The sequence below is a fragment of the Chelonoidis abingdonii genome, chromosome 8, assembly GCF_003597395.2.
Source record: "Chelonoidis abingdonii isolate Lonesome George chromosome 8, CheloAbing_2.0, whole genome shotgun sequence".
In the NCBI taxonomy this organism is placed as follows: domain Eukaryota; kingdom Metazoa; phylum Chordata; order Testudines; family Testudinidae; genus Chelonoidis; species Chelonoidis abingdonii.
In genome coordinates, this window is record NC_133776.1 from 17,120,179 (window position 1) to 17,141,082 (window position 20,904).

Genomic DNA, 20,904 nt, shown 5'->3' on the forward strand with positions numbered 1-20,904 from the left:
CTATTAAATTTCCAACATGCTTATTGAGAAAGTAGTTAAAACTGTAGATGCAGCAATCTAGTATATGCTACCAGTGTTTTGTGGACACCTGGAAAGATCTATCTCCAGTGTGCCAAAAAATAAAGGGTATTGGATATTGGTATTTCAACATTTGACACTTAATTCAAGTAAATAATGTAATGTACTGTAGTATACAGCAGTAATGCAATATCAGCAGTTTTTCATTTCAATTCCCTTTTAGATATTTGAGAACAGCTATTTACTGAACCTTGGGAGATTCAGATGTGATGTGGAAAGTGCAGAAGATATTCTGATGCCATATGACTTTCATGTCTCTTTAGTTATCATCCAGTTCTTTTTATAATGTAAAATGTTATTTGTTAGTATAAAGACCTATTGAAGAGTGCAGTCTCCAAGCACACCCTCATGCCGCATGGCTTGCTACTACAGTCCCCTACCTCAATTTCTGGATATAATTAATTTACACTCCAAAATCTTTGGGAACAATATTCTCACTCTTTTGGGTTCTAATTTATTAAACATAACCCAGCTCTCAAAAGAGCTGCCTTTTCATCCAACCCTAGGTTCAGGGCCCCAAAATCCTCCTTTCTGGGACTGTGTGCTTCAAGTGCTGGCCTCCTCCATCCGCAAACTCAGCTGTTTAGTTCAGGGCTTTTCACAACCTTCCTTGTAGAACTATGTCGTTTAAATCCTCCCTTCAGTAAGCTCTCCCTGACTGGGTTTGGAACCTTGTTTTTGAGTCATCCATCTCCATCATATGACTGGTTCCTTGACCCTTCCCATGTGGGTCTAATTATCCTAAACACCTGAGTGGGTAGCCCTGCTCCTCCCCCTCTGCAAGGCTCGTGGTCCTGGGTCTTCCTGCTGCTATAGAGAGTAATGACCTGAGTTTTCCTGTCCCTGCCCACTTCAGACACTAATTATTCTGAGACTATCTTCCTCTGACCCAGTGGCTGTTTGGATTTCCTTCAGCCTTCCTCTGCCATCTCTAGACACATGGAATGGGGTGACTGGTCTTTCATATTACTTCCTTTGGCCTTAAAGGGCCAGGACTTTGTTGCAAGGCCCAATCTTGAAGACTTTTTCCTGAATCATAACCTCAGATTTGGGCCCTTATATTTTTGTTTATGTTTATGAAATCTTGTTTGTTGAATTAACAGACATGTAGTCTGCTTAGTTCAGAGTGGTTATCCTCTTCTACCTCTTTGACTAACTTTTTAAAGCATTCTTTCTTGCCTTTTGCAAGAGTAATTCTTCTGAGGAACACATGTATCAAGTCTAGTCTTTAGGCTACAAATTATTCTCTCTCAGTGGGAGGAACTGAGATATTTTTAAAGTAACATTGACAATATACCACACCAAAACCCCACCACCTTTAGAACTAATTTGCAGTCTTGTTGGCAATCTCAGCATCTAGGTATAGAGAGGATTGAATGGACAGAGTGTGAACTGTCCCTAAAAAGTCCTTGCAGGTTATGACTGAAACACATTGGTGGTGCTTTTTGGGGAAGCTTACATTGGTGTTACCTGTATGGTATGGTATGTTAATGAACAGAGGATTTCAGTCTCTAGCTGTGACAGTTTTCACAAAACACTCAATTTGTATACTTGGGGGGGGGGGAGAAAATGTCACTTGTTTGTGTTACTAAACATGATATTCTCTCATTTGAAAATTCATTTTGAGGCAGTGTAATCCAGTTGTCTGAGCAGACTATTGGGAGTCAAGATATGTCAGGTTCTGTTACTGCTTCATTCCATATTTTTATCTGACTCTGGTTGCTTGACAATATGCCTCTGTTCACCCCCCTCCTCTGCTCTGTAAAATGGAAGTAAGATTAAGTAAGCCTCTTTTGAGACACGTGGATGGAAAGCAACATAAGTGCAAAAGTATTATTATCCTTAAAATGCAGAAAATTTTTTAAATTACTTATGTTTATGTAATGTATATTGTTTGAAATCCCACAAACTTTTGCTGTAAAAAAAATAAAGTTGAGTTAAAGGCAACAAGAATTTAAATTAGAATTCATTCGCCCCTAAGTAACATTTTCCTCCCTATGATAAATTTCAAGGTTTTACTGTTACATGACTACTTTCTTTTATCTGTGAATTGTTTTCTTTAATTTTCTTTTTCTGTCTTCCCAGCTGATTTTCACTCCTGCTACCACTGTGGCTGCTGTCCAGTCTGACATTCCTGTTGTCTCATCATCTTCCTCTTCCTGTCAGTCTGCAGCTACTCAGGTGAGCTTGCCTGGATTTATTGTATATCCACTTCACTGAGGTAGAGCTCTAACTTAAATATCATTGTGCATATGTTTTCCATGTTTATATTGTAATAGTGTCTATAAGTCTTTAATGTGCTCTTTTAATGTCATAACATAATACAATGAATATTTGGCTTTGAAGATGTTACAAACCAGAGATAAGTTGTTTTGTTACAGTAATAATTAGTTAACTGCAGTCTTCCACAACTGACATAGTAACAGTTATTTTGTAGGTTACATTGTTTTGTCTTGCTTTGCTGTGTAGCAGATGCATTCCTTTAAAGATCAAGACCTTACTGTTTGAGTCTCATGTTGTTTACATTTGACAGTTCTTCATAGTTCCATTGTATCATTCAATAACTTCTGACCTAATTTTAAAAAAAGTTTAATAGGATTATTACATCTTACAAATTTTAATTTACATATTGTACATGTGTTACTGTTGTTCAATGTGTATGAAGCCACAGAGAACTGAGAAGTGGCAGGGTTTTCAGTAATGTCAGTATGTTAATAGAACCTGGATCTATTTGGACCATCCTTTCAGATCCCAGGATTCAGCCTCAGTACCCTCTCCCTGTCTGATCAAGGTTGATGAGTTAATGGCAGAGCTGATTGAAACTAATCTTGGGTAAGATGGGGGTATTACTAACAAGTTGGAGAAAATGTCCAGAAGATCTTGCTTGCATGATGGTAGATTTATTGTTTGGCCTATTCTGCTCGGGGGTGTCTAGATATAATTTTATCATACAATGAACATAAAAATTCAAGTTTCAACAATAGTCAAGAAAAACTTGTTTTCAATTACAGAATATTCTGATGTTGCATTGGACTTGCCACAATGACCTTTTCAGACTCTCAAAAAATCCACAACCCACACTCAAAATTCAATGATGATGAATGTAGAAGTACAGTGACTCAAAGGCTTTTGTCCTTGGGGATATGTAACACTTTCATTCTATGCACTGTGTGCAATTCAAGCTCATTAAAGGTTGAAAAAAAAATTGTATAAACCTATTGCATGCACAAAATTATGTGAGAAGAACATTAAGGTGCCAGAGTCAATCACCCAAAGGATAGCAAATCACAATTTAAGGCTACTTGTTATCTATGTAATTTTAATTCAACCCTCTTATGTGTATGCATTATAATACAGTCTTTAATTACATGACCACGTTCTATTTTTCCATAGGACTTCTGCATCCTTCAGTCCAGAGTGGATAGTACTCACTTATTGAGCAGCTATTCAGTATTCTATTTCCTGCTCATTGTTCAATGTATGGCCTGTGTCTTATTTACTGTGCAGTACTCAAGGCCTGAAAATGATTAATTTACTGTAACCGGGTCACCACTCACCTCACACAAGTGCCCCTCTGGTCAGATGCATGCACGTGCAGTCTCTCAGTTTTTGTGGAATGGGGTGGCACCCAGATCTTGTGCGTGCCTCCCGTCCTTGTTCAGTGATTTCTTTGGTGGGTCTTCAGTGACTCAGCCCTGCAGCTGAGTCACACACGCTGTCTGTTGGTGGAACAGAACAAACCCCCTCCAGAGTATACAGTTTTTATCTTCTCCTGGCCCTAGCGTGGGGCCATACCCCCAAGGCTTCTTTCTTGGAGACTCTGTCTTCCTGCAGCCCTCCCTAGGCTCAGTCCTGGCTCAATCCCCACAGCCAGCCAGGATTCCCTTCTTAGTTCCCCTGGTGTCTGCCTGCACTGAGCTGTCCATGGTCCTGCTGCACTTTCAACAGCCAGGAACACAGTTCTCTCTCTCTCCCAGCCCCTGCAACAACTGACTGCCTTTGTCTCTGCAGCTCCTTTTTATATGGCCCTCCTGGCCCCTGACTGGCCACTCTTGCAGCCACTTGGAGGACTTGTCTTCTGCTCCTCTCTGGGATGGGGTATGGCAGGTGAGAGGTGGATGGGTGGAAGCAGCAGATATATCTCGATTTTTAGTGATGGTTTTGACACAGTCACACATGACATTCTTATAAGTAAACTAAGGAAATGTGGTCTAGATTAAGCTACTATAAGGTGGATGCAAAAGTGGTTCAAAGACCATATTCAAAGTTATCAGTGGTTTGCTGTCAAACTGAGGGGACATAACTAACGGTGTTCTGCAAGGGTCAATCCTGATTGTGGTACTGTTCAACATTTTTATTAATGACTTGGATAATGAAGTGGAGAGTGTGTTTATAAAATTTACAGATGACACCACGCAGTGAGTGCTTGCTAGCACTTTGAAGGACAGGATTAGAATTCAAAATGACCTTGAGAAATTAGAGAGTTGGTCTGAGATCAACAAAATGAAATTGAATAAAGACAAGTGCAAAGTACTGCACTTAAGAAAAAATCAAATGCACAATTACAAAATGAGGAATAACTGGCTAGGCAGTAATACTGCTGAAAAGGATCTGGGGTTATAGTGGATCACAAATTGACTATGATTCAGATATGTGCTGCACTTGTAAAAAAGGCTAATATATTAATAGAAGTGTTTGTATGTAAGACATGAGAGGTAAATGTCCCACTCTGCTCAGCACTGGTGAGGACTTGGCTGGAATACTGTGTCCAGTTCTGGATGCTACATTTTAAGAAAGATATGGACAAACTGAGAGTCCAGAGAGAGCCACAAAAATGATAGAAAGCTTAGGAACCTGACCTATGAAGAACGGGTAAAATATCTGGGCATGTTTAATCTTGAGAAAAGAAGATTGCGGTGGAAGACTTGATAAGTCTTCAAATATGTTAAGGCTGGACAAGAGGTATTTGGTTTAATCTGCAGCAGTGGAGATTTAGGTTACATGTTTGGAAAAACCTAACTATTAGGATACTTAAGCACTGGAATAGGTTTCCAAAGGAAGTTGCAGCATTCCCCATCCCTGGAGGTTTTTAAAACAGATTACTCAAACACCTGTCAGGAATGGTCCTTCCTCAGGGCAGGGGACTGAACTAGGTGACCTCTCAAGCTGCCATCCAGCCCTACATTTCTATGAAAAATATCCACTTATTTTGGGTGCCCGTTGGTAATTTTTCAGAATGCTTAGCATTATAATCAGGCTTGGAGGGATTAGATTTTTATTGGTAAATGTCAATTTCATTGTACACACACAAACCAACAAAAATATTTATATTGGTAATTGGAATCTGCAGATAACCAAAGTAAGAAAATTGCTGCTTGAGAACTTATTAGAGCAGTGGTTCTCAAACATTTATACTGGTGACCCCTTTCACATAGCAAGCCTCTGAGTGCAACTCCCCTTATAAATTCAAAACACTTTTTTATATATTTAACACCATTATAAATGCTGGATGCAAAGTGGGGCTTGGAGTGGAGGCTGACATCTCACAACTCCCCCATGTAATAACCTCGCAACCCCCAGTTTGAGAGCCCCTGTCTGAGAGTGTGATTTAAGGGTATTTACGTTGTACATTTTGACACATGTTGCTGAAAATTTGTGTGTTAATGATATAGAGCTTTAACTTTTTGAATGTCAACATCTACTGACATTAAATAATTATCTGACCTGCCTTAAAATTTCCTCAACTGTGAAAATTTAAATAGTCAAATTTGAAAAAGTTGTTTAAAAATTAACATTGATATATCCATTACAATTATAAAAAATCAAGTTCTGCCATGCCTAATTATATAACACTTCATATGTTTGAAGCCCAGCTCCTATTAACTTCACTTGCAGCTGAGAGTGCTCAGCACTTCTGCTGATCAGACTGCAGGGTCTTAAGTCTGGCACTCCAGAAAATGAGGAACACACAACTAGTGACCACTTGTGAAAAGTACAGTTTAAGTAATTTGATGGCATCGCATAGGAATTCTGTGGTAGAGGCAGGGATTGACTTTATTTCTGTAGGGCAGCATTCAGCTGCCTTAATCATGAGATTATCCTTTCTCTTCCTGCTCTTTCCTGTCTCATTCACTACACACCTTCCTACTTTTCCAACAAATGTCTGTAGGATGCCTGCCTCAACAGTCTCCTTCACTTCACTGTGTTCTGAATGAGTCCTTTGGAAAAAATGGTATGTGATCAAGTAATTAAAGATTCTCAGAATGCATGTGCACAAGGGGGCTGAATTAAGGTTGCACAGGCAACCTTAATACTGGCATTTTTTAACTTGAGTGCTTGATTTTTGCAATCTTAATGTTCTTTTAATGTAGTCTGTGCATGTAATTTCCTAGTTTTAAAAAAAAAAAACAGACTGGAAAAAAATCCTATCATTTTGCATCATTGGTGGTCAGTAGAGATGGAACTTTTAGATTCACCATACAAACCTCAGCCAGTTGAGCAAAGGAGTAACTGATAGAGGATGACAACGTATTACAGCTATGTGGAGCAGCACTAGAAGGGGAGGGAGTTAGCTGGTGAGTTTCATAGATATTTACTGACAGCTCTGGACTGGAATGTTCCCCGGTGGGCACAGACTCTGATCCCCTTCTCACTGTGATCCCTTCTGCCCATCCTCTCTAAAGTCTCGCTGTTTCAGTCTTGTCTCTTCCTGCCCCTTTGGCTCCTTGTCCCAGTCTCATTTTCATCACCTAGCCAGTCCCAAACTCCGCTCCTCAGGCTTCTCATCCCACTCCTACTCTTACGCTCCCAGTTTCCATTTCACCTTCCCAGCCCCACATGTGATCTGTGTCTCTCCCCCACTCTAGTTTCACATGCACCCCCTGCCCCCATTCCCACTGGCTTCTAGTCCCATTTGTCCTCCCTGGGCTCCTGATTCAGTTTGAATGCCCTCCTCAGCTCCTTGTCCACCTATTCCCAGTTCTTTCCCCGTCATTCTGTCTCATTGTGAGATCTGTCTTTATCTCATTCCCCCACCTTTCTCATTCTGTCCCAGTTTCTGTTCCCCCATCTCCAGGCTCCTTATTCCAGTCTCTTCCCTCAGTCCTCCTGCAAGTCTGGTTCTTGTCCCCTCTGCATTTGAGCCAGGCAACTTATTCCTCCAACCTGCCTGGACCCAGCAGGTGAGTCTATGACAGTGCAGGAGAGACAGTCTCCATGCTTTCTGCTCAGGTGCTCGGATCTGGACCTGGCATAACCTGCAGCAGTCCGGAGCTATAACTGCAACCTAATTACAACTCAGCCCTGGGCTGGAGTATGCCCAGTGTCTATGGAATCTTTGAGGAATTCAGCTGCTAAAAGCTAAGCCATATCAGCTGAGCATATGTAAACTGTAATTTTTTTCCTCAGAGGCTTATAAATTGGTCAAATTTGGGCACAAGGCACAACTCTGAAACAAAGTCCAGTCTCTAGCCAAATTTCATGTATCTGCTCCAAAGCACAGAGACACTAGAGTTTTTCCAAGAAAAAGTTGCCAAAATTTTTTAACTTAAGGAAAACAATGTATTTTTCTTTCCCCTAGGCTTGCTTTCAGAAGTGGCTGAACCATTTTGGCTAACATTTTCCAAAACAAAACAAAAAAGTGAGAGAGAGACACCTGGCATCAAAAAATTTAGCTGAAACTGTTTAAAGTTTGACAAAGTTGTATGCAACTCAGAATAAGGTGCTTATAATGCAAGTGTTGGGCACCCTTAATAATAGATGCTGTAGCCACCTGTGCCTATAATAATCCAAGTTAAACATTAAAATGCAACATTGAAGCATCTCTACATAATGCAATTCTGAATCCTTTTTTTAAAAGGATACTACATTTATTTTAATATTTTGTCATAAAGAAACAACAAAATTGGAGTAATTTGTAAACCACCACAGTAAATGTGGAAAGTTATTCTCTGTCCAAAAGATTTGGAAGAAGTGAGGCCATTGCTATAAATGCTTGGAAATGTGATATGTTTGTAAAGAAAACCCTTCATGAATTTATTTTCTTTGTGCATTTGAAAACTGATCACAATAGTTATTTATCTCTCCTTATTTTTTCTGAAATCTTGGAATTATAGGACTGAAAAATTCCTGGAAATCCTAAATTCTGGGATTATACTCCCTAATATTTCCTCTGTGATAGCTTGTTTTCTCTGGCATGGGGAATGTTTCCTTCGATAGTCACGTATGGTATAGAGTATCAAGACAAGCAGTGAGACTGGGGTTAATAGTCCTTATCTCTCTTTTCAGTTTGGTGTATATCTCAGGGCAAATGTCAGTATTGCTTTTAAAGGACAGTGCCAACTTGAAATCAGTTCATTGTTTAGGGGGAAAGAAAGTTAAAAGTAATATTAGGGATTACATTTGTCTTTGTGCCACCTTGGTTTGAAGTTTTACAGTTGCATTGTATCTAAACAAATGGGGAACTGTCTATAGTGAAACTTCATTTGATAGCCATTTTTGTACAGTTAAGTAAATAAATAGGAAAAAAAATCTCTAAACTTTGTTTTTGTAATATTGCATATATATTACAGATACATTTATGCTTTTTATTTTTAAGTTGACTGTGTCCCTTGAAGTACAGGGCTTGGAAAATCTGCTCATTCTGGGCAAGAGGGAGCTATCAACCTCTGCAGAATCTAAATTTTTATTTTAAAATTACCAACCTTTTTAGCCTTTCCAGTTGTGAAAAAAAACTTTCAAGTATGGACAGAGCATAAACTATTGTTGCTTCATCTTTTTGCAAAGAGATGGCTCCAGTGCATCTGCTGCTGTTGGTAATTTTGCCAAATAGCAGCAGTGTGAAATAGACAAGACTCTGCTCATTTTTACTGCTACTGTTCTGAACCCTGTAGATAGCAGAACTGACAAGAATTGTGTTAATTCCATGCTACAACTGTTTTAGAAGGCTCTAAGCAGGAGCAGAGGCAAACTTAATGGAGAGGACACATAAATTTGACTGGGAAGTAGCTACAGCAACACAGGTCTCTTCAATCCCACCCTCTACTCCCTGCAGCATCCAGCAGGTTCTGAGGAGGGAGAAGAGACAGAAAGCTCCTTCCAGAAACTAATGGAGGATGGAGATAAGTTTTTATCTGACGCCTGCTAATCTGAGGATGCTGTGAAAGACAAACCTGTACTTCCCAGCAGCTTATGGCAGGAGAGCTAGATTTCTCATTAGGGTAATGCCCCTGCATCTTGCCGGTGGATACCTTCCTCACCTTATCTATCATATCTACCTTTGTTCCAGTACTGTCTTCAGGCTAGTAGGTGTGTGGCAATTTTTAAATGTCTGATGAAGTGTTTAATAAAAGAATTAGTGGAAATAGGGATGGTATTTTTTTTATTGATGATATTGCCCAGCTAGTGTGTAACAACCTGAGGAATTCAGTGCAATGTTGTCTCAGGAAAATCAGTTGTATTGTTCTTGTTGTTCCAGCAGGGAGTTAAGATGGGCATTTAGCTGGGTTGAAGTAACGCGAGAGGGAGGAGTTGGCACTTGTTCACAGGTTAGCAAGCAGCCAGTCCATCAATCCATAACGAGACACATTTCCCACAGCAGCATCAATCTGTTGTTTTTCAAAGTACCTCATTACCTCTTGGATAATATCCCCCACGCTGCAGCCCTTCTTTGCTGCTTTTTCAGCCAACAGAGGAAGCTTTTTCAAATTCCCTTCTTCTTCATTCATGAATGACAGGTTGGGCACATTGAAGTGGGAAGCTGCCATCCACTGGAGGATAGCCTGGAGCTCCTTGTTCTGTGTACTGTTGTTGGCATTCTGATTGTTCACTATCACTTCAGAACCGGATGATAATTCTGATAGCTGTTTTCCACTTGACCTCACTTGTGAAGCTTCCCTTGACCCTTCCTTATCCAAAGCTGTGGATTTGTTTCCTGAGAATGAGGCACCAGTTACATTTTGCTCATCTGATGGATCACCTATTGCTAAATCAGAATTGTTGCATTTAGTCATGAATAAACACAAGTTCATCACAGATTCCACCAGTTGGTCAAGAAATTTTTTGTTTACCTGATCCATGTTGTCAAACTGATCTATGGCTGAATTGGGCTGTGTAGATAAAGACTTTTTGCTGGACTCACTATCAGTAGTGGCAACCTGTTTAAAACTCTGGTCTGTCTCACTGGAATTGTCATCTATATTGAAACCAGCCTCACGTAAGACCTTCTGGATGATTGATAAGAGGATACTTGATATATCGCCCTCTTGGGGAATATTCCTTGACCCACCAGTCATTGCAAGAGACTTGGAGCTTTGGCTTTTCCCAGCCTTTTCAAAATGAGATTCACAAGAAACAAACCCAAGTGAAGAAGTGCCCGAATCATGAGTGATTGAATCTCTGCCCCTGTTTGTTTTTTGGATTAAGTGCTGTTGTATCAACATTAATGCTGTCACAGTGAGGTCTTTTGCTAGTGACTCTATTGCGGTGCTGACCTTTTCTGGCTTTTTTTCTTGACTCCCTCTTACCTTTTCTGGAGCTTTGCTTGCCATTTGTTTGGAATGCAACATGGTTAGTCCCTCCTTAATTATCTGTTCACTTACTTTCTCAGCACAGGTAAACTTCTTTGGCTTTGCTTTTTCCTTATCTTTCTTTTGTGTTTGTGTTTTCAGTGTTGCAAACTGCATGCTTTGAGATTTTGAATCTGATGGGAATGCCGTTTTCAGTATGGTGTATGCTAGGCTGTGAGACTTGGACTGTCCCTTATCATTATGCTCTGCTACAAGGACATTATACAGCCGTCTTACCATTACTTCCAAAATTTCAGTAGATTTCTGGCTTCCCATGTTATATAGATTCTTCTTCACTGTAGAAGCAAAATCAGAGTCTGTCATGAGCACCCCTGTGACATTATGCAGATTTTTCATGGTTGAGTCTATCAAGTCTGATATGACGTCTTTGGTGTGTTTGAGGATTACTCTCTTCAAAACTACGCAAGCTGGGAGTGGCTTACCATCCTTCCTTTGGACTTTCATGGTCTTCATAAATGAGAACATCATGTCTGAAGCAACCTGATTTGCATAAACCATTAATCCCTGGCTCACAGAAGTACCTGAATCATCCTGCCCAGACTGTTTTGCTTGCTGACATATTTGTTTATCTCCAGGCTTTCCTCCCTGTGTACAGCCACTTTGATTAGACATCTCACCATAGAAGAGTGATGTTCTCTTGGAACCTGGAGTATCTTCCTTCTTGATAGTCTTTTCTTGAGATGGCCTGGGGGATGGTTGTTCACTCTGGGGTTTCTGTGTGCCTGCTGCAGTGCATTCATTCACTGTTTGTGATGCAATTTTGCTCACAGAACCACGGGAATTGTTATTTTTCCCTTCAGCAGCAGAGTCATGAATTGCCTGGTGTATATACTTACTAGCAGCATCTTCCAATTTTTCTGTGATCTCTTTACGGGCCATTTGAAAAACCAAAGAACAGAGCTTATTTACATAGCATGAAACGTTATCTGGATCTCTTCTTCCCTTTTGGGCACCAGCAGACTTTAAAGACGTGTCACTGTTCTGGGACAATGATGAATCAAGGAAGGTGTTGCTATCTTTGTGTTTCTGAGGAGTCTCTGAAGGGGTCAGTGCATGCTGGAGTCCATCTGCATATTTCTGAAGGTCATTGTTGAGCCAGCTCACAACACTGAGTTCATCGGTTGAACCTTGTTTGAAAAGACATACTGCTCCTTTAGTTTTAAAATGATCATGCTTCTCATTGTCCTTTATTACAATGACTTCTTTTTCCTCCAGATTCCCCAGATCAAGTTCATTTGAAGGTTCAGAGATGTTACTGGACTGGCTAGCAGCTTTCTTTGCTTTTGAATCTTTGTCCTTTACATTCAGGCTGGAGACATCTACAAAACAGATCACTTTGCGGTCCTGGTCCTTCTGTTCATCAGGGTTGTAGAGATCTACTTTACATACACCTGCTTGGCTATGTAACCAGTCAACTTTCTGAGACATCTCTGCAGGTTAAAAATGGAACTGTAACCAGTGTTCTTGTGTTAGATGAGCTGCTATGATGACCCTGCCAGACTCAAGATGTTGCCTCCTCTCTCCGCTTTCCATGGTCTTCTACTGCCAGATGGTATCTTCATCATTTTGTTAACATCGTTTCTATAGTAGTGGTGACATCATAAAGAAGAGATTTTTACCAACAACCGGTGGTGTGTTTCCAATTATTTAACAAGGAGCTGCTATAACTTTTATTTCCTTTTTAGCTTGTGAGAAGTCTGTCCTGCATTGTGGGGAAGTTGGATTTAGATACAGGAGGTGCAAGAGAAGAGGGTGGTCTATTTGTCTGTTTCAGCATATAAACAGAAGCACTTATCAGAACCATAATCAAGGAAGAAGGCAACACGACTTGACAAAAAAAGCATTAAGCTCTATTTTTGCTGGAAATATTTGCTTTCACCTGAGATAGGATATTGATAGTACAACACAGAGTTCAGCTTTAAAGGAGAAGAGACCTCTGGAGACAAATACCTTGGAGCTATTTTTCTGGAGGCCACCCTGAGACTATGTTTTAAAATATTTGACACATGTTGTCCTGTCCAGTCCGAAAACATTTTTTTATTAATCCCAAAAAATAAAGCAAAATTTACTTGTTACTTACTCTACTCAGTAGGTGATGGGGCTAGGGCAAGTGCCCATGATAGTATAGTTGCTGTAGTAGCTGTGGTGTTAACAGGGTGGCAGCTGTATTAAGGATTTTCCTGTATGTATTGAAAGGATAGATGTTCATGAGACATGCTAGCACTTTTGGCGTGTTCAAACACAAGCTTTCATTTTATCTACCTTAAAATACATGGTGAATAACCATACATTATTAATATCTGGTTCAACTCTGAAACTTACTTTGTAAGGCTTGGGTTATGGGATTCTATATTTCTTGTTTTATTTTCATTCTAGATGAAATGTGCTCAATTTCCAAGTAAAAAGCTTTTTCCTAACTGTCTGTCCTGCAATGAGTCTAGAATCTGAGAGTCAAGCTGATTGCTTTCCTTCCTGATCACCACAACTAGTAATAAGAGTCAATTATGTTCTGTGATGCTTGTGCATCCCCATAATCTTCACATTATGCCTTGTGCAGCCTCTCTGCCTTTAGCGATTGCACAGGTGTAGCTGTTTTGAATTTGATAAACAATTATAATGATGAGAAAGATAGCACGGGGTCTGAGTAAAATCCCATTAAAATCAGTTGGGGTCTTTCCATTTGGAATCTTTATTCTTAGTTACGTTGCCTCTGCAAGGCTATGAACTGTGTGTGTGTATGTATGTAAAAAGCTGAGGGGGGAAAAACCACAAAAAGAAAACCCCAACCCTTCAAACCTTTACTTTTTTCACTAAAGTCAGCTGATGTGACTGAATAGACACACTGGCTTATCCATTAATTAAGAAGGTGCTCTTTTTACATAGTCACTTTTCAAGGTAGAGCATACTTCTTATAGATCTGAGTCCATACTAAAATATAGTATTTACCAATATTAAAGCTCTGGTTTATTTCAACGGAATCAGTGCCCTTTAGTTGTCATAAATATATAAAGTTCTGAAAGGGAACAGTGTTGTTTGAAATGAATACCAGTGTGCATGAATAGATTCAATATGACTATACATATGTTTGTTTACATATGAATATATTCATTTTATCATTGTTGAGGAGTTCCATTCCTGCCACCCTGTGTATATATACAGTCTTTGTCTAAGAACAGTATGGGAGTAGGAAGGTTACTTAGATAGGCAGGTATTATGGGAGAGTGAAAGAAATTCTTCCTGTGGCTAACTAGTATACTTCTTTGTCACTCAGTTTCATACAGCAGACACATACTGATCAGCAGTCAAGAGGAGGATTGAGGCTAGATATTGCCTGGGTGATGACATTTCCATCAACTTCTGCGACCATAATTTGATGTGTATGTGGAGTGATCATATTGCACAGCATATCTCTGAATAGCTATTTTGCAAGGTCACAGCACAGCTTGAAGTGCAGACTTCAGGTGGCTTCCAATTTCAGGTGGCAAATAGAGAGGAAACAGAAATTGCTGGCTGAAGATACCATGCAGTGGGCAAGTGTAGACAGAGAGGACCAGTCAGAGGCATTTCTGGATTATTTGAATGTTTCTGTAACGGTCAGCCATTGTTCCTTGAGACTGTGCTGACAAATTTCCTTCTTCTGTTGGGTTTTCGGAAGAATAGGTTGCTTCTGATTTTGGGTGAGAATCTCCTGTTCATGATATGGCTGGAGAGGAAGACCACGCCATGGATGCACCTGCTCCCACTGAGATGGAGTTGGCTGAGGCTGCTGCCGATTCTGGCAAGGATCTTCCTTGTGATGGGGTATTCCTCATCTCATACTACTGATGGCTTGATCAGTCTGCTTTTTCATGTGTTTTATAAGTGCCGCTGAGGAAAGGTACTCTGTGCAGAGTACATAAAGACAAAGTGCCAGTTAAATTGGCCACAGTTATGCAATATCTTCTTCTTAGTACAGTGTGTTATGAAATTAAATGTTTAGAAAGGGTAAAGCTTTTGGTAGGGGAAAGACTGCAGCACACCCAGAATACATTTTTATTCATTTTTATGCAATACATGCCTATGACTATCATCTGAATAGAAGGTAATAGTCAATTTATTTTCATGAACGTACATCCAGAAATACATGCATTTGTTGTTTACAGGGTTCATATGGTGTGTATAGTCTTAAACATTCATTCACAGTGATACACACTTCATTTGTAGAGGAGGATGATGAAATGATGAACAATTTTCTGACATACCTTTTTTCCTATTCTGAAAAAGCCAAAATTTTTATTGTGCAAGTCTGAATCACTTATACAAGATGGCACACTGCTGCAGGAAGCAATAGCAATGCCCACATAAGTAATGACATGTTTGCTGAATGATATATTGTGTGATAACTGCACAGTCCCGACAGAGCCTCTTAAACTATGTGGAATGGCCTGGGTGCTGCAGTGAAATATACTGGCAACAGAAAATGAGCACTCTCTTTTCACCTGATCACAGGGTGCATATCTCTGATGCCTGCAGCAGCAACATGTACACACATACACTGTGTTTGCTGAATAATAGTGAATTACATTATGTGGGATTTGTAATCTCATAAGGAATAACACAAGTCACATAAATGCACTTTGTGATGCAGGATGCATTTGCAGAAGTGGTAGCAATCTAAAGAAAACGTGCACAAGGTGTAATAGCACTCAATGATTTCTCTCTGTTTCTCATATACTGTCAAAATGTAAAAAGGTGCATTTGCAGATGCATCCTGAATCACAAAGGACATCTGTGTGTGTTGGAAAAGCCAATTTCATAACACTACTGTGATGTTATAAATTATTTCTATCATAAAGTGATATTTACCCTCATCCACCAAATGCACTTGGTGTGCCTAATGCTGTGACAGCCTCATGGATGACAAGTCTAAGTCATTATGGGTGGTGAAGGGATATACATAACACTAAGTGATATCTGCCAATACAAACCCATTCCTGTGGTGGCATTTGAAGAGATGTGCATAGCAAGCCTCGCTTATCACAGTTTTCCACCACCGAGATGATTGTTGCTCTAGGTCCTAGTTAAACAAGCGATTAACTTTAACCCATGAGTAGTCCCACTGAAGTCAATGGGATTATTTGTGTGTAGAGTTACCCATGTGCTTAAGTTTTGCTGATTTGGGACCCTAGTGAATGGTTTTGCGGTGCTGTGTCCTTGCTGGTAGGCGTACTTGCTGCTTCATAGACCATGTGGCGAGACAGCCATTCATTACAATAAACAAAATATGGCAAATACAAAAAGCATGCATATACAAAACACTGAGCATATGGTCTTCAGAAGCAGGCCCTAGTGCATGTTTATTTGAACTTGTTCAGATAAAGGCCAAATCTGAATCATCTTGTGTGAGGACTGGATTTGGGAGTTCACCATATGCTCTCTCCTCAGTGTTTCTGCTTTTGCTTCTGTCACTGTATCCAGAAATGGCTCTGATGATACGGTATTTGTTTTGCTTGTTTGTTGCAGTCTACTGTTTGGGTTGCTCTGACAGACCAGAAAGGAAGTTAGATGGCAGGAAAGTGCAGCAAGCTTCCTCCCTTGAATCAATTAAACTGATGTTGGAGAGCATGGGTAATTTTCCTGTTCCTTAGGAGGGATGTACCCCTCATTTATATCCTCAGAGCATCCTTCCTTGAAGGGTGATGGGGATGTTCCTGTGTGGCTCGAACTGACCTCTTCTTGGTATTGCTCATGTTGGGAGTTATAGCACATGCTTTGGAACCTCTCAACTTGAATGATTTGATCCCCCGCATTTCCTTGAGTATTCCGTGTCTCAGTTCTTCATCCAAAGAGCTGATGTCATCCATTCTTGGAAAGCTTTCTTGGTCAAGTTCTTTATTCCTATCTTCTTCCTGGTTTGTGCCTGGGGAAACACAAACACCAATAAGTGATGATGATACACAGAACAAGACATCGCAGTAAAATCTGATTCTTAGGTTATGTCTTCACTTTGTAGGGGGCGAGTATGTTCTTAACTAACTCAGGTTAGCTAACCCGGGTTACAGTAGTAGTGACGATACGGTGACTCTGCTTTTAACTCAAGTTAGCAGCTTGAGTTAATACCTATATGGAAGCCTGGGATGGAACTTGAGTTGCTAACCCAAGTTAAAAGCAGAGTTTCCATGTCTTCACTGCTGTTTTAAACCTGAGTTGGCTGATTAGCTAACCTTAGTTAAGAACACATTCCCCTCCCCCCCCCGCGCCTCCCCCATTCCCTCCTGCTTTCATCAGTGAAGGCGTACTCTGAGTGGACAGAGTACCTTATCCAACACCTCAAAAACAACATCTCAGAGAAATTTCTTTGGCCCTAACAATGCAATTCCACTGTCTGCACTCTATATTTTAGTCTGGCAATATAAAATTAAAACGCGTTAAAGGGAAGGAGGAACAGTGACTGGGACATTAAACTAAATTATCTTATTCTCTAGATACCTGTTCTCAGACTACTGAAAAGTCATAGAAACAAATGTTAGAGGTGGAGATGATGTGATCTGGTCCATTTTTCTGTCAAAATAGAATTGATCCCTCAAATATTTTCCAGGGCTTTGTCCAGGATAATTTTTAATCTCTCAGTTTATGTGGCTTCTCATATTTCCCTTGCATGATCATTTAACTAGCAGGAAGTGTTTGTGACCTCATTTTCTCTTTTAGTTTTATCTAATTTCTTTTAGTTATATTCATGCAAGAAAATCTATATCCTTATTATTTATCCTTTTTAATCGTTTAGCCAAATTATCTGCATTTATTTTTTTAAATCTTTCCTCATAAACCTCTCCCTTTAATCCTTTATTCATTGCTGTTGCTCTTTTCTGAAATCCTTCTAGTTTGTCAATATCTTCTCAATACTGAGTACAGAATTTAGCTGTCTCATCAGAGCTATTCATATTTCTGTAGTTTGATGCTTTTGAGTGTACAGTACCAAATTCCACCATTTTTACTGTCTGTTGCAAACTAATGTTCATAATTTTCTGAGTATGAATTCAGGAGAGAATATCAAATTCATGATTGTTTAACTGTATAAAATCCAAATATATTCCATTTACTACATTAATTTCATCCACTAAATCCACTATTCCCTTTTTTATTGAATATGTAAAAACCGTACCTCTCCACCTCTGATAGACTTCATCCTCCAACTGCTCAGCAGTGCTCCCGATAGAGTACAGCAGCAAAAATGTTTGAGGATCTGTTACCTCACTCCTGTAGGGTGTGATGGTAGCTGGAGTTGCCTGCCACTGCTTAAGGTCCTCTTCTTCCTGTGAAGACACAGTACAAGCCTGGTACTCTTTCTTTCTTTTCTCTCCCCCCCCCCCCCCACTCCTCTTTGGGCACAGCCTGAGATACACTGTGTTGGTGGCTGTCCTTAGGGAGAAAAAAGGCTGAGTGGTCCTGAGACTCTTGTTGCTGACTCTCCTTGAAGGCCATAGACCATGAAGCATCACTCGCTTGGTTCTGCCCCTCCTGCTGCTGCCCATTGTAGTACTCTCCAGTTGGCACAGTGGCTACTTGGTCCTTTTTCTTCTCTCCTTCCTCTAGCTTCCTCCCTTGTACACCATTCTGTTTCTTTCTGCAGAAAAAGAAGACAGTTTATTAGCTGCCCCTGTTCCCACATTAAAATCTTGCACAAATGGAAGTCTTGGCCTTTTCTGTTAGAGGCCTATGACTCAATACTGTCTCCTCCCATACAGGCCACAGCATGTTGGTGGCATCCTTCAGACTTTCATTTGTTGGTTTTTACAAGATAAAATATTCTCACAGTTTTTTAAAACTCTTTGTTACAGTGCCCAAAGGTATATGGATATGTCAACCCATGTATTAGCTAGACTGCAACTGTAAAAACTCTTTGTCACATCCTTAGATCTCAATCCTCAAGTCCTAACAATTTCTCAGTGACATAAGATAAATACTGTAGCATTTTGAGTGATGCCAGAGTGAGCAAAGTGAATAATGTAACAGGCTGTGAGAAAGTATCGCAGCTCCCATTACCACTGCAGGGCTACAACTGTGGAGACAAAATAGCACATGATGCTGGCTGTGACGCAGCAACTTCCACTTATCTTCTTCTCAACTGACATACCCAACATGAAGCTAAATTTGTTGTAGAATTGCTGAAGCTATTGTGGCTCTTCATCTTCACCATGTTAGAGAATTTTGCTACTCAGTCTTCACCCATGCCACCCTACGATACAATACAAAGCAGCAGTAAGAGGCAAGAAAGTAATCTGTTCCCTCCATCATAGAGAAGACTGACTTCATTAGACTACCAGCAGGGAGCCCAGTTCCTGTTAGATTTGGCTTTATGACATAAGAACATTGGGAGTTAGATCATTTGGTTTCTTAGTGACCATAGCAACAGTGAACCCAGTTACAATGAACTGCTGTATCTTCCCTAGTTTTTTCAGAAATGTCTGGCTCATCAAGTTCTGGTGTCCTAAAAAGCCTAAGAGTATGTCTACACAGCGGTTGGGAGATGTGATTCTCTGATCAGCTAGACATACATGTGCTAGCTCTGCGCAAACTAGTATGTTAAAAACAGAAGTTTGGCCATGGCACCACAGGTGACAGCTTGGGTCAGCCCAGGGCTGGGCGAACTGCGGGCTGGATCCGACCTGCGAGCTTTTTTAAGCTGACCCACAAACCACACTACGCAGCTCGATCCCGATCCGGCTGGGGCGCTGAGTCAGGGGCTGCACCACGCGGCTCCTGGAAGCCACAGCATGGCCCTGCCCCAGCTCCTATGCGCTCCAATGGGAGCTGCAGGGGTGGTGCCTGCGGATAGGGCAGTGTGTAGAGCTACCTGGCTATGCCTCTGCATAGGAGCTGGAGAAAGGACATGCCACTGCTTCCGGGAGCTGCTTGAGGTAAGCGCCACATCCCAACCCCCTGCCCCAGCCCTGATCCCTCTCCCGCTCTTCAAACCCCTCGATCCCAGCTCAGAGCACCCTCTACACCCCAAACCTCTCAGCCCCATCCCAGAGCCCGCACCTGCAGCCAGAACCTGCACCCCTTCCTACACTCCTGCCCTAGCCCTGATTCCCCTCCCATCTTTTGAACCCCTTGGTCCCAGCCCAGAGCACCCTCCTACACCCCAAACTCCTCATCCCCAGTCCCACCCCAGGTTAGCCACTCAAGTACATATCTAGAACGTCAGACAGGTTTGTACTCAGGTGGCTAGTTGGAGCTACTGTCATGGCCATTGTGGTCACACTGCTATTTTTAGCATGCAAGTTCAAGAAGAGCTAGCACATGTACGTTAACCCAAGCTGGGAATCGCATCTCCCAGCTGCTATGTAGACATAGCCTAAGAAAGATTATGTGACCCTTGGTGAAGTTATATTTTTGGTGTAGTAAATCACAGCAATCTCAGATAATCAAAACCTATCTGTTTTGTTATCTAGTTCTGTTCAATTGTCTAGTTCTTTCCTTTGTCAATGCATGATTGTTCCTTATTGATTATAGTACTCTCTTCAGTGATCATTTAAAATGTCTCAAATGCTGTGGCTTATACCACTTAGTTTAGGATACATACTTCATATTCTAATACCTGCCACTGTCAGGGAGTTAGTTATCTTACTAGAGTTTTCCTTTTTTAATTTTATCCAATTATTTCCACCATTTGTCTAGACTGCAATTTTGTTTGTGATATAACTCAGGTTAACCAAAAACAAATATTTTGTGAGTGTCTAGATTACCATTTATAATGCTAATTTGAGTTAGCTGGAACCAATTAATTCGAGTTGCAGTACAACCAAAAACTGTAATCTAGGACAGTTCTTAAAATACACCCCTTCTAGTCTGCACTGTATCACACTACATAATTCTTCTCCATTTGTTGATGTTGACACTCTTACACTTAAACTGTTCTGTTCCTCTGATTAACTCACCCAATCTTGTCTCTGTAATATCTTTTATTGGACCAACTTCTGTTGGTTAGAGAGACGAACTTTTGAGTCACACAAAGCTCTTCTTCAGGTCTAAAAGCTTTTTTTTTTCACCAACAGAAGTTGGTCCAATAAAAAATGTATTCTCACCCACCTTGTTGCCATGTCAGTCCCAGTATATTAGAGACACAACTACAATGCATACAACACGTTCCTCTTATGTCTAACATAGCCAAGAGATACATATTTAGTGCTTTTAATTTTTCCTCATAAATGATTTCTTTCAGCCTTCCAATAATTTGCTCTTTTCCGAACTCTTTCCA

At 40.5% G+C, this 20,904-nt stretch overlaps 1 protein-coding gene and 1 pseudogene across 5 annotated transcripts in view; one reads left to right on the forward strand and one right to left on the reverse strand.

The window, feature by feature from the left end:
- Window positions 1–20,904, forward strand: part of PHC3 (polyhomeotic homolog 3) — a 94,796-nt gene that overhangs the window by 15,758 nt on the left and 58,134 nt on the right. For all 5 annotated transcript variants that reach the window (XR_004374136.2, XM_032783692.2, XM_032783691.2 and 2 more), the window contains exon 6: window positions 2,164–2,259. Coding sequence is in view for 4 of the 5 variants with exons in the window: in XM_032783692.2 (XP_032639583.1) it covers window positions 2,164–2,259 (96 nt within the window). In the remaining variant the exon portion in view is untranslated. The remainder of the gene's footprint in view (window positions 1–2,163; window positions 2,260–20,904) is intronic.
- On the reverse strand, window positions 9,403–13,541 carry LOC116826752 (A-kinase anchor protein 4 pseudogene; annotated as a pseudogene).